This window comes from Chiloscyllium plagiosum, unplaced genomic scaffold (genome assembly GCF_037043375.1).
Source record: "Chiloscyllium plagiosum isolate Xiang-an unplaced genomic scaffold, Cpla_swu_hap1 HiC_scaffold_7, whole genome shotgun sequence".
NCBI lineage: Eukaryota > Metazoa > Chordata > Chondrichthyes > Orectolobiformes > Hemiscylliidae > Chiloscyllium > Chiloscyllium plagiosum.
The window spans coordinates 11,864,221-11,882,141 of NW_028270145.1; the positions used below are offsets into that span (position 1 = coordinate 11,864,221).

General features: G+C 38.9%; 1 protein-coding gene across 8 annotated transcripts in view; it reads right to left on the minus strand.

Annotated features, from left to right (window-relative positions):
• The window catches only part of dgkg (diacylglycerol kinase, gamma), a 546,249-nt gene that overhangs the window by 466,000 nt on the left and 62,328 nt on the right, over positions 1-17,921 (minus strand). For 7 of the 8 annotated variants that reach the window (XM_087988715.1, XM_043693004.2, XM_087988713.1 and 4 more), the window contains 2 exons: positions 3,414-3,460; positions 1,159-1,562 (listed from right to left, as the gene is read on the minus strand). In XM_087988715.1, the coding sequence (XP_087844841.1) occupies positions 1,159-1,225 (67 nt within the window). In that variant the 5' untranslated portion in view covers positions 1,226-1,562; positions 3,414-3,460. Of the gene's footprint in view, positions 1-1,158; positions 1,563-3,390; positions 3,461-17,921 lie in introns of all 8 variants that reach the window. The other variant, XM_087988714.1, reaches the window with a different exon arrangement.

The following is a 17,921-nucleotide window of genomic DNA, read 5'->3' on the forward strand; positions in this document are numbered from 1 at the left end:
ATGGACAAGTTGGACCACATGGTCCATTTCCATGTTGTCCAAATCTATGACTACGACTCTATTACAGAGTGCCTTCAACTTAGTAATATATCCCAAGCTGCATCAAAGGAGCATAATTAGTAGTAAAGACAAACCAAGGAATGGAACATTATTTTTGGATATCCAGAAGATTGTGCAAAGAGGTAGGATTTAAGAAGCATTTTAAGGAATCAGAGAGAGTAGGGAGGGAGGGAAAGATGGGGTGGGGAGATGAATGGGAACATGCATGGGGGAAAGAGTGCTGGAGACTTTTTGACGAAGGGCAACAATAGGGAGAAGGAAGAGAGGGATGCGCAAGAGGACAGGAATACCAGATGGTGTTTACCTCAATAATAAATGAGTAATAACTTCAGTTCTGAGGTCTTTCTTTAGTTGTAGAATGTATCTCCAATATGCTGGCACTGTACATTAATCATAACATAAAAAGTGCTGGAAATGCATTTGAAAATGCAACCCAGGTTTTTTTTTTAAAATACATGCAATCACATCATTGCACCATTCAATATTCTGAACATATCAGTTTATTTAAACCTGGATTATCTTGCAAGAGTCAGCACCTGACCCTTCAACTCATCATTACTAAGCTGTAAAATGGTGGTCCTGAAACAAAGAACTGAAATAACAGGATAGAAGTTGTTTCATTAAAAACATAAAAATGTTTACTGTCATCTCCTTTTTCTCTCCAGAAAGAAAGATTTGCAAGCCATATAAATTGACTTTTAACCAATCCTCACAGGTATTGCATGCACAATTTGCCCATTTCTGCTTCAACTGTTTATTAACAGCTTGAAATACATTAATGTCACAATTGGATAATTTTAAAAATTCATATTGAACTCAAGAAAAGAAAATAACCAAGCAAACAAATTTTATGTGCAGATCTTGAATTTTCCCTTGTAATCTTTTCTTCCACAGCACACTAGAAAATGTAATGTGACAGATTTGCTAATATAACTAATGGCAGACCAACTAAGACAAGCACCTAGAAGAGTTCAACATACACACATCTACACATAACACTAAGGTTTCCACTTCTCCCATGTATTCTGTTTCTCTTTAGTTACAGAGACTCAAGACTTAGTGCCATTTAGCAGTAATAGCAATTAAGGTCATACTTACATTCTGTGTACTGCTGCAGCTGAGCAAACTCTTCTGGACTTAGGATAACCCATTTCCCATCACTCATTTTCCACAAATCCACTTAGACCAGATTGTTATTCATGAAGATAGTAGAGCAATTCACAAAAAAGTGCTTCTAGAAAAATATGGTCCGAGAAGATAGAATCTCTTCTTCTAAAATTGACAGAAAATGTCTCTGATGTTTTGTTTCCTCTTGTTGATTGGTTTACATTTGATTTTTAATTGGGTAATGACACTTCTCTTCACAAGAAACCGGTTTATTAATTGTCCTCATTTGATGATTAACTGTGCTTAGATTCTCTGTTTAATAATTTCATTAACAGGATCTGTTGAATAAAATCCATTCATATTTTTGAAGGGTGAATCACACGTTTTGCTCAAATCTGCAAAAGCATAAGGAAATGAGTTTACAAGGAAATAAGTAAACAGAAATAATTGCACAATACATTGGCAATATCAATGAATGTGATGTAAGCCTGGTTTAATTATGGGTTGTAGGTTATGTGGGTTTCCTTTCATAATCTGAGCTCATCATCTACTTCTCTTTGAAAGAATTGTTGCTAAACAGAAGAGAAGAAAGTTAATGGTTTATGTGCAAATATTTCAACAAAACTGGAAATTACAAAGATAAACGTACCTCAGAGGATTGAATAAAGCAAAGAGGAAATAAAAGCAGGACATGATGGAAAACATCAGCCTACCTGGCAACATTTGTAGAGAGAGACAGACAGATGGGGAGGAGGAGTGGGGCAGGAAGAGAGAGAGATAGAGAGGAAGGGGGGAAAGAGTGGGGAATGGGAGGGGAGGCACGAAAGAGGGAGGGAGAACAGGCAAAAGGAAGAGCAAGAGCAGGAGCGAGAACCAGAAAGGAGCAGGGGGGAAGAAGAGCAAAAAGAGTGGAGGAAGAAGAAAGAGGGCATGGGGCGGGGGGAGAAGAAAGAGAGCGGAAGGAGAAGAAAGAGAGCGGAAGGAGAAGAAAGAGAGCGGAAGGAGAAGAAAGAAAGAACGAAAGAAAGAACGAAAGGAAGAACGAAAGGAAGAACGAAAGGAAGAACGAAAGGAAGAACGAAAGGAAGAACGAAAGGAAGAACGAAAGGAAGAACGAAAGGAAGAACGAAAGAGAGAGAGGGCGAGAGGGCGGGCGAGAGGGCGGGCGAGAGGGCGGGCGAGAGGGCGGGCGAGAGGGCGGGCGAGAGGGCGGGCGAGAGGGCGGGCGAGAGGGCGGGCGGGCGAGAGGGCGGGCGAGAGGGCGGGCGGGCGAGAGGGCGGGCGGGCGGGCGAGAGAAAAAGAGAGAAGGTGGAGAGAAGGAAAGAAAGAGAGCTCTCATTTCAGTTTGATGAAAACATTTGTGAGGATGTAATTACTGTGTTGGCAGTTTCCTCATTTCTTTGTTATAATTGTTGTCATAAGAACATTAACAGATAAAAGCTTGACAGGAGTGAAATAAGCTATAACTTTTTTAAAACATATAGCACATATAACTAATATATCAATAGGATACATGACTCAAAAGTAAAAACTAAATGAATTCTGTGCATTCTATTTCAATCCTTGTCCTTAATGTTCACCTCTGCTTCTTCTCAAGAGCACATTTGGTCTTGACACTTTGTGTAATGCTGCCCACAAGGAAAAAAAAATGAATCAGCATGCGTAAAAGTATCCTGTGCTTGTTTGTAGACTCCAGTGCAGTTGACGATGGGTGAAACATAAAAATAAAGACGCACAAGAGTATAAAAGTGACCAGTCCAAATAATAACAATGGATTCTGTTAGTAAAAAATCATTATAAATAAAATGGTGGCTTTGCTCATTTAGGTTCATGGGTATAAACAAGCATTAATTTGACTTGTACATCACCTCAACACAATTCAATATTCCTCAACTATGCAGGCATGGGAAAATAATAACCACTTCCCATTCTGCTTCGTTACTAAAAACTACAGTCTAAATAACAAAGTACTGGAAAATACTCAACTGGCTTTGCAGCAGCTTTGGAGAAAGAATCAAACTTTGTTTTTCTCTCTGTACAGACACTGCTGGTATTTCCAGCACTTGCTGTCTTCCAGATTTTAAACACTGACTGCATGTTACTTTTACTTTACTGTACTTTACATTTTTAGATTGGTTAGACAGATAGGCACAAGACAAGCAACCAACCAGAGAAACCTAACCAAAGAAGGAACATATCAGAAGACAAATTGAAAAACTAACTTGTGTGGTAAAGCAGGTCCTACCTTTAAACAGACAAAGTGCCGAAGCAAGTCAACAGGTCTGGCAGCATCTGTGGAGAGAGAAACAGAATTAAATGTTTTAAGGCCAGTATGAATCCTTTTTAGAATACAACTGAATTGTATACAAAAGTTTTGCATATTCCTTTATAGTTACTCATCCTCAGGATGCATAAAAGATCAGTTAAAAAAAAGTTTCCAAACACACCCACCTTAGCTTAGCTTCCTATTGCATTAGACTATGACATCAATTTTACTCATTTGAAAACAAATTACCTCTTCTCCTAAATGCACTGACTTACAAATAGGTTTTTATTAAAGAGAAAGAAAAAAAAAATGACAAGAATAAGCTCCTTGTAATTCTCTTCAGCCGCTGACTTGCGTGTTGTGGATCTCATGGAGATTGCCACAAAACCAAAATTTAAGGTATATAGCCCTTTTGGGTTATTGTTCAACATCTCATCTTCCAAAAACTTCCATCGTTCTAGTGCTCAGAAACATAAACAAAAAAGTGCACTGGCCAGCTAGCAGTGCAGTTTGGTAGCAATATCACAGTACATCACGTGTAAAGACATGCACATCATCTCAGCACTGCCAAAGAGACATCACAATGCTACAGAGATGCACTGACTAAACAGCCATACACAATCTGTGCTTCTACAATATACAAGAATGCTGTACACTCAGGCTACATAAAGGTTAACTGCAGTAACCCCACTAAGTATAGTGCAGTAACTTGGTTTTAAGATGAACATCATTCACTGGAGCAAAAACAAATCAGAGCTGTCGATGCAGGTCATTAACAAACCGATGGTGTGAGACAAATTGACTCAAAGGCAAACACTACATTAGCTTTAGGGACAGAATCACATCATGATGATATAAAATATTGACTATGGATTTTCAAATTCCATTGGCAGATTTTTCCCGGATCAGGCATTCCTAAATTGTGAGATATTTGCAGGCTCTGAGGCAGCAATAGCTTCCATGGAGCTGGGAGCTGTGAGACCCTTTTGAATCCTTGCTTTATTTTTGTTGATAGATGCTATTTGGCAACCGTGATCTAGCAGGACAGGCTCAATGGGCTGAATGGCCTATTCCTTATCCCTCTGATGCCTACTGGATCATTAATCAAAACATTCTCCATAAATAGAGGTTTATCCCATTAATCACATAACTCAAATTACATTAATAAGTGGCCTGCTGTTAAAATAATAAGAAAATTACTACAATTAAGAGGCTACATTATTAATCATTTATTTCAGTTAATAAGGAGGACCCTAAAGCAACAATTGTCAGGATCCCATCACGAGTCACCTGCATCAATAATCACAATAATACAAGATTAACAATCAAGGTGTTATTATATTGATAATTAGATTTCAAACACATTAATAGTTCATTAATAATCTCCCACTCAATTATCAAAACCCTAACCTTCTCTCCAGCCACCCTTTAAAATTTTTATTTTGCCTAAATTTCCATTTCGGGATCACATCGAATGTAATGCATTAAAATGGAAAAAGGGAAAATGTTTGAGGAGGACTGTTCTAGATTGTATATTTCAGAAGTTTGGAACTGCTATGGAAGGATGCTTGGATTAATTTATACAGTATATCTTGTACACACTGCTACTATTACTGTGATGCGGGAAGTGGTGGATAAAAGGTGCCAATCAAGGGAGTACCTTTTCCTTAGTTGAGGTCAAGACTCAAGTGATTATAAAGCTGCATTTATCAAGGCAAGTGATGAACATCTCATCACATTCTTCACTTGTGCCTTGTAGATTTCAGAAAGTCAGGAAATACATTGCATGCTACTGATAGGCTCCAGAGGTTCATCTTCATACCAGGAAGACACTCAGTTTCCCAGCTAACCCCTTCCAATGACACTGTTTCCTCCTTACTCAGGGAGCAAATGCCCTGCCCACTTTGATAATTTGGTTAATTTCTTCATTTGTTCTGCAGCAGTATAACAACCAGCTTTTCTACATATTTACTTCCTTAAGCCTCACAATTCAAAAGAAAATTACATCACATTAGTTGCCAATCAAATACATGGAGTCCACGAGTCGGTTTGCTCAAACACTGGAGCATTAACTTCACAATTGTGGCACCATTTCAACTATTGGCAACTAGAGAATAAGTACAAAGAAGCTTTTAGTAGTCAAATTAGATATTTGGAAATGGTTTGTCAAGTATCCAGGATTATTCATGGGTTGATTTAGTTAATTTCCATTGCATTGAAAATATATGTAAAGACTCTATGATAGAGTGAACAAGCAGCTCTCCTGGGGGTGATGTAATGATAATCCTTTTGCTCCATTGTGACAGGTCAGAATTTTTGTTTATTGTGTAATAGATTTTTTACAAAATTTAGATGAGATTGTGGAGGAAGATATTGCACAATATATATGTTTGATGAATGAGGAAAACAGAAAACAACTGGCTGGAAAGAGGAATAAAAAAGCTTATTAAAAGATGAATAATAAGCTAAAAGGAAATTGCCCAATTTTAGTATAAAATGTAGATGATGCCATGCAGAAGGAAGTTCAATGAACAGTATTCCTGGCTTTGATACTTGCCAAATTTCTTCCCCCCCCCCACCCCTCCCCATGCTACCTGAGCATATCAAGAGAGCCTCTACCCCATCCCTACACACATTCATCAGATATTACTAATTTTCAGCAATTATTCCAAGTATCACATTGATTGCTCAGTTAAGTGGTTAACTTTAAGATTTATATGTTTGATTTATTTATTTCTTATTTTTTGCATGTTAATATTAACTCTTTGGGTAAGTACAGATAGTTTATTTTGCACATAAGGTGCTATGATAAGCTGCTTTCTTTTTAGGCTTAATGGCTTTGAGGGCATACAAGAGACACGGAGTTAGGTGACTAGTAGATTTAGTATAGCGATTATACAACAGGATAAGTTAGACAGATGGATGACTGTCAGGAAAAGGTAAGAAGGTAATTCAGAAGTCTCCTGTGGCTATTCCTCTCTCAAACACATACTCAGCTTTGGGTACTATTGGAAAGGTTAGTCTCTCAGAGGAAAACAGAAGAGACAGTCAGATCTTGGGCACAAGGAATCAATCTTATGTTGTTTGGGATTTTATAAAATTTAAAAGAATAATTGTCAAAAGGGGCTCTCCTGTCAAGGTCACAGACAAGAGATTCTGCTGCAGTGAGCATGAATCCAGGATGGTATATTGCTTTCCTGTTGCCAGGATTAAGGATGTCCCAAATTGGTTAAAGCGTATAGTATACATTGGCAGGACATTCCATGACAGAGTTATAGAAAAAATGAAGGCTTTACTGAGTGAATATAAGAGGTTAGGTAGAAGATTAAAAAAACACAATCTCAAAAGTAGTAATCTTTGGTTTACTCCCGGTGCCAAGCTCAAATGAGGGAAAGAATAAGAGGATAAACGAGATAAATCAACGGCTGAAAAGATGGTGACATATTCAGGTATTTAGGTTCTTGGATCATTGGAATCTCTTGTGGGGCAGAAAAGACCTGTTCAAAAAAGGATGGATTTCACTTGTATTGGAAAGGTAACAATATCCTCGTGGAAAGATTTGCTAATTCTATTAAGGAGACTATAAATTATTAGAGGGGGTGAAATGGAGGAATCCTAAGTAACAGAGTAAATAGAAAGATAGACTGGGTTGGTTTTGAATCTGAAAAGAATAAGTTAATTAGAAAAGATAGACAAGAGCAAGTCAGTGAATGAAGTAACTCTGAAGAATTAAACTGCTGTTATTTCGAGGCAAACGGTCTTACAGCTAAGACTGATGAACTCAGGGCATGTTTGGGAACATGGGCTTGAGATATCATAGCTATTATAGGAACTTAGCTGAGGGATGAACAAGACAGGCAGCTCAATGTCCCGGTTTCAGATGCTTTAGGAAAGATAGGAAGAGACAAAAGAGGAAGGGGAGCGGCAATTTTGATTAAGGAAAATATTGCTGCTGTTTCTGGAGATGATATTTCTGAAAACTCATCCTGCGAAAATAAATGGTGTGACATTAGAAATAAAGAAAGGAATGATCACCGTGATGGGATTGTACTATAGACCCCCAGAAAGTCAGAGGGAAATTGTAGAATAAATATGTAGAGATATCTCAGGTTTATGTAAGAATAGGAAGGTTGCCACAGATGGTGATTTTGATTTTCCAAACATTGACTGGAAATACCATACTGTTAAGGTTTGGATGGTAAAGAATTTGTTAAATGTGTTCAAGAAAATTTTCTTTATCTATATTTAAAATTTTCAAATTAGAGGAGTAAAACTTGATCTTCCCTTGGGTAATAAAACAGGGCAAGTGGCTGAAAAGATAGTAGGGGGACACTTTGGGTCAAGTGATCATAATTCTTTTTGTTTTAAAATAATGACAGAAAAAATAAGATCTCCATAAAGAGTAGTTTTAATTGAAGTAAGGCAAATTGTAATAGTGTGAGAAAAGGACTTTCAAAAATGGATTGGAGTAGACTGTTGATAGATAAAGGGGTATCTGATAATTGGGAGGCTTTCAAAAGTGTGATATGAGAGTTCACAGTCTTGTTATGTTCCTATTAGAGTGAAAGGTAAGGCTGGTAGGATTCGAGGTTCTAGTTAATAATTTTAAAAAATCATATTAGATGTGGATAACCAGATTCAAATGAATCTCTTGAACAGTATAAAGAGTGCATGGCATTCTTCTGAGGGAAATCAGGAAGGCAAAGAGAGGATATGAGATAACATTGGCGAATAAGATTAAGGATAATCCAATGAGATTGTAAAAGTGCACTGGGAGCAAGCAAGCAACTACAGAAAGTAGGGCCCCTTAAAGATGAAAGTGGTCACCTTTGAGTTGAACCTCAGGAGATGAGGAGAGATATTAATAGTTCATATTAGGTTTTACTGTAGAGGAAGAAATGGAGGCTAGAGAACTCGGAAATAAACACTGATGTTTTGAAAGCAGTTCATATTTCAGAAGAGGAAGTGTTGGAAGTTTTAGAAAATATAAAGGTGAACAAATCTTTGGGACCTGATCCAGTGTAATCCAGGACTTTGTGGGAAGTTATGGAGGAAATTGCAGATCTCTTGCAGAAAGATTTGCATCATGTGTAACTATAGACGAGGTTCTGGATGACTGGACAATGTCTAATGTTATGCTTTTGCTTAAGAAGGGATGTAAGGAAAAGCTCAGGAACTATGGATTTGTGAGTCTGACTGGCGAAAAGTGTTTCTGAAAGATAGGATTTATATGCATTTGGAGAGGCAAGGAAAGACTAGGCATCGTCCGCATGGTTTTGTGTGAGGGAAATCATGTCTCAAACTTGATTGAGTTTTTTATGGAAGTAATAAGAAGATTGATAAGGGTGGAGAGGTAGATACTGTTTACTTGGACTTTAGTAAAACCTTTCTGTATGATAGATTAATTACTGACATTAGATCACATAGGATACAGGGTGAGCTTGCCAAAATTGGCTTTACAGCAGGAGACAGTGTAATGGTGGAGGGTTGTTTTTTGGATTGGAGACCTGTGACCAGCAGGGATCGGTACTGTGTCAACTTTTATTTGTCATTATATAAATGATTTAGATGAGTTTATAGGAGGCATAATCAGTAAGTTTGTGGATGACACAAAGATTGGTGATAAAGTGGACAGTGAAGAAAGTTGTCTAAGATTACAAAGGGATCTTGATATTCAGGTCAATGGTCTGAAGAGTGGCAGATGGGGTTTAATTTGGATAAATGCAAGGTATTGCATTTTGGTAAAACAAACAAGGGCAGTACTTACACAATTAAAAGTTGTGCCGTAGGTTAAACTGTTGTAAAACAGAGAGACACCTATGGGCTCAGGTACATAATTCTTTAAAGTTTGCATCGGATATAGACAGGGTGGCTAAGAAGGTGCCTTCGTTGCTCAGACCTTTGAGTACAGGAATTGGGATGTTATGTTGAGGTTGTACAGATCATTGGTGAGGCTTCTTCTGGAGTACCGTGTGCAGGTCACTCTGTTATAGGAAAGATATTACTAAACTGGATAGGGTTCAGCAAAGATTTGCCAAGATGTTGCAGGGAATGGAGGGTTTGAGATAGAAGGAGAGGTTGGGTAGGCTGGGATGTTTTTCACTGACGTGTAGGAGGTTGAGGGTTGACCTTATAGAAGTTTTTTAAAATCACATGGGGTATTAGAATAAGGTGAATTGCAGGTGTCTTTTCGCTAGGGTGGAAAATTTCAAGACTAGGGGCATATTTTTAAGGTGATGGGGAAAGATTTTTAAAAAGCATGAGGGACAATTTTTATTTACAAAGATTGTTTCATGTGTGGAATGAACATCCTGAGGAAGTGGGTACACACACACATACAAGATCTAAAAGAAATTTAGACAAGGAATGTTTTGAGGAATATAGGCCAAGTGCAGACAGGTGGGACTAGTTTAGTTTGAAATTATGGACAGAATGGACTGGTTGGACCAAAGGGTCTGTTTCCATGCTGCATGACTCCATGACACTATGACACTAGCTCTGTCTCGGTAAAGGTCCCACACTACTATTTACAGCCAGAATACATATCCCCTTAAAGAGGTTCAGGTTGCTTTTCTCATGTACACTGCAGTAAAGGTTTGTACATACAAAGTTCTATGTAGCATGCATATCATATTGTTTATTTTGTAACTACTTTAAAAGTACCCATAGTCCCGGAGGACCATAGAGCTGATCTCTCTTTAAAGAGACTGACCACTGGAGGGGAGTTTAACCAGGTTCACCTAGCCTCAGGTGAGGGGTGAAGTTGAGAAGGCAAAACCGTCACAGTAACCTCAGCTGGCATAGGAAATGAACCAAAGTTGTTGGCATCACTCTGCATTGCAAACCAGCCAAGATTAGAGTGGTGCTGGAAAAGCACAACAGGTCAGGCAGCATCTGAGGAGCAGGAAAATCGATGTTTCGGGCTTTTGCTGGACACATCGATTTTCCTGCTCCTTGGATGCTGCCTGACCTGCTGTGATTTTCCAGCACCACTCTAATCTTGACTCTAATCTCCAGCATCTGCAGTCCTCACTTTCGCCCATTGCAAATCAGCCACCTAGCCAACTGAGCAAACTGATCTCTGTAAACTATGTTAAGAGTCTAATTACAGAGGTTTTATTTAAAATATGACCAAAAATTTAAGACTGGAGATTAATGGAACAAAGATTGTGAAGGGCAATATGAAAAAATATTAAATATAACAATAATGGCATTGGGACAGATTGCAATCATCACATGATTAAAAGCACAGAGCATGAATAACTGAGTAAATCTGACGAGAATCCTATTTAGGACATGATATCCGGCAACACCCAACTTCTTTTTAAAAACACATAATTATCTCTCTTTAATATGGCATATTTCCCAGGAATTTACTGAATGAGTCACCCGTCATGATGTACTTCAATATAATTACCTATTACTCCTTCTTCACTTAACTGCTTGATTTATCACATGGCAGGTAAGAGTGAATGCCTAGTGATTATATTAAGTAATACTGAAATCTTTTATTTCAGTCAGTAATGTTCACAATGTATGAGAGCTTTATAATTTTAATACTACAAAGTATATAGTATTCGTCAGGTTCTTTCCTGTGTTCGAATTCACGGTCATCGGAGAATTCATCCAGCTGACTGGGAGTAAGGGCCTCATTTTGGAAGAGCAACCATGAGAAAGTCTTCTCAATGAGAGGCATTCACCTTCAGATGTAGCTCATTGTGCAACAATTAGCCAGAAGTATATATTTAAAGAAAAAAAACAGAAGTTGCTGGAAAAACTCAGCAGGTCTGGCTGCATCTGTGGAGAGAGATCAGAGTCAATATTTCAAGTCAAGTGACCCTTCCTCAGAAAAGTTCTGAGGAAGGGTTGCTCGACCCAAAATGTAAACTGATTTATCTCCATAAATACTGCCAGACCTGCTGAGCGTTTCCAGCAATTTCTGTTTTTGTTTCTGATATACAGCATCCGCAGTTCTTTCTATTTTTATACACTCATAGACACTGTAAAGATTGTTGGGAAACATAGGGTACATTTGTCCCCTTCAAAATCCAGATCCATTCTCCCAATTTATCTACCTAACATTGCATGTCATCATTAAACGGGGGAGGGGAGCGGCGGGGCGGGGGTTGGAATTGAATGCAGTCCCCAAAATTAAGTTATACAAAGCCATCCCACCATGCCCTCCCAGCATTCCCCTCCCACCCAACCCTCACCTGAGGTAACATCTACCAAAATAACATCTCTTTTCAGATATGAAAGATTATTAAATCTTTGGTATGAGGACTATTGATCTTCATATGGGGGATTTTAGCTACGAAGGAGGGTTGGGTTGACTGGGTTTGTTTTCTCAGGAACCGCAGGAGGTTGAGGGGGCGATCTGAACGAAGTTTATAAGATTGTGAATGGCATGGAGAGTGGAAAATATGAAATTTTATCCCAGGGTGGAGGGGTCAATTAGGGGACACAGGTTCAAGGTGCAAGGGGAAAAAGATGAAAAAAAAAGATGTGCGAGGCACCTTTTTCACACCAAGGGCAGTGAGTGCCTAGAATGCATTGCCAGAGGTTGTGGTGGAAGCTAACACAATAGGGGCATTCAAGAAGCATCTGGAAGGATACACGAACAGGAAGGGAATAGAGGGATATGGATCTTGTAAGTGAAGACAGTTTTAGTATGGAAGGGCAAAATGTGGCAGCACAGGCTTGGAGGGCCGAAGGGCTTATTCTTGTGCTGTATTGTTCTTTTGTTCCTTTCATTCTTTGTTGATGTTGATCTTGGCTTTGGATGGTTTGTAAAATCTATCTGCTGAAGGATCTTTTCGCTCTTGGATGTTCTTCTTTGAAGAGATTGGTCCTGGTCATCCAGGTGTTTGGACCATTTCTTATCTGGAAGGCCCTTGAAGTGAGAAAGTTGCCCTGTAACATTGACTGGGAGACCTTTAACCTCATGAATTTCCATTACAGAACACAACTGCTTATTGGAAACTAACACTTTTCTTCTGAAATATCCTGGATTTTTGAGCCACATAGTTTGTTCTTTTTGACTAGGTATTAAATCTGTGAATGTTGGTCTGACTTGCTGTAGTCTACTCAGCTAGTGTTCGATATGTGGAGCAAATCATTATTCTCAACAGATGTGTGAGCAGATTAAAGTACATAGATATTTTACTTCATTTTGATTCAGTTGGAGGTCTTCATTTGCCCTCAGTGTTGCTATTTTGATTCACCAGGCACTTCTTGATCAGCTTTCACTACTTCCTTGAGTTCTCTTTATCACCGTTCTGTTTTAGATGATGAAAAGTTGAAGTGTTCCTCTTCAAATGTTCCTCTTTGTGGGCGGCACGGTGGCACAGCAGTTAGCACTGCTGCCTCACAGCGCCTGAGACCCGGGTTCAATTCCTGCCTCAGGCGACTGACTGTGTGGAGTTTGCACATTCTCCCCGTGTCTGCGTGGGTTTCCACCGGGTGCTCCGGTTTCCTCCCACAGTCCAAAGATGTGCAGGTCAGGTGAATTGGCCATGCTAAATTGTCCGTAGTGTTAGGTATGTAAATGTAGCAGTATGGGTGGGTTGCACTTCAGCGGGTCGGTGTGGACTTGTTGGGCCGAAGGGCCTGTTTCCACACTGTAATGTAATGTAATCTAATCTAATCTAATCAAATCAAATTGTGTCATTTCATCATCTGATATTAAATTCAAAACTGTTATAACAATTTATTCTGTAGCCAGTTTTGCTATCTGAATAACTTTAGTGAACAATGCTTCAATGAGCTTAAATGGGTTGTGACGTTCATTATTATTATCCATATTTGTTTTGACTCTCAATTTTTTCTGCCTTGTAATCTGAAGGTTCTTCTGTAATGATAAAAATGGAAAACAGTTCTATTACATCTGTTTAATCACAGATGTCCTTCCTGGTGACAGAATGAAACAATTCTTCTATATCAGCATAGGTGACCATAACATTTTTCTTTTCGGGTTTTGCCATGAGTTTAGGAAGCTTCTACTAGTTTCCTCTTGACCATTTGACAATAGCCATTTGTTTCTGGACCAGATGCTCTAACTAGTTTCTGTTTGACTGGACTTGGCATAAATTAGTGACTCTTGCCCTAGTTGCAGTTTCTTGGAATGAGCTGAACATCCTTGAGGTAACAAGCTGTTGAGTTCAATGCATATGCAAGTGCTCAAAAGTGAGAAGTGTTGATTATAAATCATGCATACATTCGTAACACAGACACTTCTAAGTTGCAGGACTTTTTTGTAGCAGAACTCTAACTTCTAGAGTTTATAAACCATGTAGTTTTAGCTGTTTAGCTGCAACCTGATTTTTTCAGCCATGGCATGTGATCTGATAAGCGAGCCAAACATATCCCTAAACTAAAATAAATGAGATGTCCACTGACATAAATGGATTCTGCCACATTTGAAGTTGTTAGTCTGCTAATTTCCCCCAGGAATGCACTAAATTTCTTTTCCATGTCTTTTTAGTCTATTGCATCAACAACTTTGAATAGACATTTGACTTTTTACTGTTCTAAAACATAGTGTCTGACTTCTGCATATCTTCTGGAAGTTACCTACAACTTTACAGGTGCAACATTCTGCCATCAGCCTGTACTGGAGGCTTTCTTGTTCAAACAACACTAACAATGACTCTTTTTATCTGCTTTTTGAACTGCTTTATGTGTTGGTCTCTCTGAAGTGGAGAGTATCAAAAAATCACATGACACTGTTAGAGTCCAACAGACTTATTTGAAACCGTAAGCCTTCGGAGCCCTCGCTCCTTCCTCAGGCAGCTAGGTTTGGTTGCTTTCCTGTGATAAGGCTGTCCTTGCCACTTGGGAGCTGTGATTCTGCAATCTTCCATCCGTTATAATAAATCTGACAAAACTTCATCAATAATTTCAACAAAATTGCCTCTTATGAATTCCACTTTACACCTTTTTCACTAATCTGCAGACATTATTAATTAAAACTACCTCTGGTTGCTGATCTCCTCTGGTAATCTTGGACTTTTTTGAACTTTGGTTTTAAACCAATGGTCAAAAACTTGAGAAATTCTTCAAATGTATCGGTGCTTCCTTTAGTTTTGAGTTTTAAAGTCACCAGCTGTAGGTTCTATTGAATACAACCGTGTATTTCAATTCTCATCTTGAGATTTAGCATTAAATATTTGAAACAATCCTGTATCATGAGAATTATTTTCTTCAAGATGTTCAATTCAGTGGACTATATTGTAAGTAACGATTAAAGTGGTGCTGGAAAAGCACAGCAGGTCAGACAGCATCCAAGGAGTAGGAAAATCAACATCGATTTTCCTGCATCTTGGATGCTGCCTGACCTGCTGTGCTTTTCCAGCACCACTCTAATCTTGACTCTAATCTCCAAAATCTGCAGTACCCACCTCTGCCTATCATGTAAGTAATGTTAATTATCCCGTGATTTCCTCATATGATTTTTCTTTGATTAACAATTTACATTCTGCAAACTTTCGTTGCTGCTGCAATCTCTGTTACAAACTGTTTTATTTCTTAATCATTTTAAGCAGTGTAACAATACTGTGTTTTTTCCTTCTTTTAAACTTTTTGTTCTATTAAATATTAAAGCTGTATATTTTTGCAATTTGCTGGGGGTTTTCCCTTAAACTGTGGTCAAAATGGGGGCTTTCTGGCTGGTTACAAAAACATTTTTCTGCCTTTTCAGCTGAATACATGATGCACATCCTATTGCATGACCTCCCCAAATGAAGCTTTGTGCACGTGTCCCTAATAAATTCTTCAAGCCAAAACCGTATTTTAAATTATGAATATCCTGCTCTTCTGGTAGACTCAAATGTCTGACCATTGTCTTTTATTGACTCCATCTACTTCAAGTGTCCAGAGCTATGATTTCAATTTTCCCTGCCAAACCTAGATGCTATCATCCAATTGGGTTGAGCTTAAGGCAGTCTCCAAGCAATTGTCAATTTTATGTTGTCTTAATTCTGCTTTGCAATGCTCCCACTGTTGTTTTGGCCCTCTATTTCCTTACTGCAGTTACACTTCATGGTACCCACCAGCTATGGCTCCAGTGTTCATTATGAATCACAAGTACTCTATTTTGTTTCCACCTAGTCTTCTCAATCTTAAGGCATCTGGATGGTTGCATGAATAGGTAGGGTTTAGAGGGATACAGGCCAAGCGCTGGCAAATGGGACTACATTAAGTTTGGATATCTGGTTTGCATGGATGAGTTGGAACGAAGGATCTGTTTCCGTACTGTACATCTCTATAATGCTATGATCATTAAGTCCAAGATTTTCCTTACCTAAAAAAGGATTGTTAACTTTCATCATGGAGCACCAATCCATCTGGAATACCCCTACAGATCCTACTTTCCAATGGGATTAATAATAGCATTTTGGACTAGTCAATGTTCACAGTTCAAAACAACATGTTACAGGATAGAGAGAGAAAAAGCCTGTTGTCGAAGGTAATGGTTCTGAAAGGGTTGGAGATGGCTTTGAGCTCCACCCAATCTCATGATTGCATCTTGGCATGGTGGAAAAAATTGACAGCATAGCTCTGGATCTCAGAGAGGCCAGATGCATCCTCCACATCTCCCAATAACCTTTTCAACAATGCCCTACTAGCTTTTGGGAGTTTGTACCTAACTGTTATCATGCAAGAAACTACATTGTGTCATGTCAAGAACCTTTGCTTGCTAATGCTCACTAGCAATTGCTGTTCTAACACTAAACGAAATAGGCCCTTAGATCCCGTAAAGGAGGTATGGTGGCAGCATCCATCTGCATACAAATATCATGGTCAACAGGAGTGGGCATTGTTGTTTAATGCAAAAAAGTACAATGGCAATATAATCTACTTGACCTAGGAGAAGACATTCCAAAAAGGTCAAGTGAGTTTGCAACTTTAAAGACTTTAGGCTCTTATTACCTCTCAGTGCTTCTTACCTGGTCTGAACACGAGACCAAGATTAGTCATTTCGCCCTTCAAGCCGACGCTGCCATCTGAAAAATGCTAATCACCCACCTGAAAATCATATCCCTGGACATCTTTTCCATTCTTCACCTGGTGCTAGGGATGTAACGTACCACCCTTTAGTCATGTCTGCAGTCACAGAAACACCTTAAACTATTGAACCGCCTACCAGGATTATGCTTCACTCCTTTTGCCCTCCCTCTGTGGAACACTTTGGACATGACAAGTTTGGCTCTTGTTACAATCTTCTGATGAAGTACAGCCCTCATCAGTATCCAAAGGGAAAAACAGAGTTAGTGAAATAGACACAAGGATCAACAGTCCATTGCTAACCCATTCCCTAATCACCTGCCTAGTCTTAATCTACAGTAACCGAACCTGAAAACTGTTACAATATTTCCAGCTGCCTGAGTTCCAAAACTCTGTTTCTTTGCAGCTGGAGACACTTCCCATATGTGATCATCTGGGCCATGTGAAGTGCCCACAACACCCCACATGGCACACAACTGCCATTTCATGCAGCTGAGCTGCCTTGCCATAACTTGAGCCTACTTTCAGACCAGTTACCTTAAACTGGAGATGAGGAAACACAATTACTCACCAAATGTATCTAGTTGTGTTTTTAACTGTCTACCTCAGTGTCCCTTCTAGGTGCTGCTCACTGCCTCTCTTGGGATTCTTCCTTCACACGTTTTTCCAGCTATTGCTAACTGTTCATCCTGAGGTATTCCTCTCATTTGCTCCTCAAGTTGCTGCTGCTTGCCTTTCTCAGGGATCTCCCTTCATTTATTCCTCAATGCCACTGACTCACTTAGTGCCTCCTCTCGCCTGTTTTTCTCTCTTGGACTTAAATTACTGCTGGTTTCTTGTTCAAAGATTCTGCTGACTCCTTGCCTGTTTAGATGATTGCAGCTGCTATCTATGTAGTACTTCACATAGTAAGTCTCTAAATGTGAAAACTGATTTGGTCTTTTAGAAATGTCTTCTCCTGTGTTCAGTGGAGTTTATCACCATTATACCTTATGGCATTAATCTGCAATACACATTGCTGATCAACATGCAGTAATAATGCAGAGATGGACGCTATTATTTTATCTTTTCTTTAACTGGATCTCAAGGCATATTAGGTTACATCTGCCTCCTTTGAGATCCAAAGCTATGCTCCTGATTTACCGACCAAAACACAACAAGCTTGGCTGCAGAATAATGCAGACCCTTTCTTCCACAACAATCTGTTTCATTCTACTTAATAATATTCGGCTTAGTTCTTTGAACTGTGACAACCAACCAGACCAAGATGCCAGTATTGATGAGTTTGACCAAATCACTCTGACAAAACACACTAAAATCGAGAATGTTTGACGGCAAAAAGAAAAATAAACAAACTGAAATCTGTAGAAAAGCATACTCAAGTTTTTCATCCATAGATGACCCAAATAACCAGCATCTAAAGCATTGCTAAAAATGACTCATCATCCTGTTGTGTATTCCACTGCAGCTGGCTTCATAACA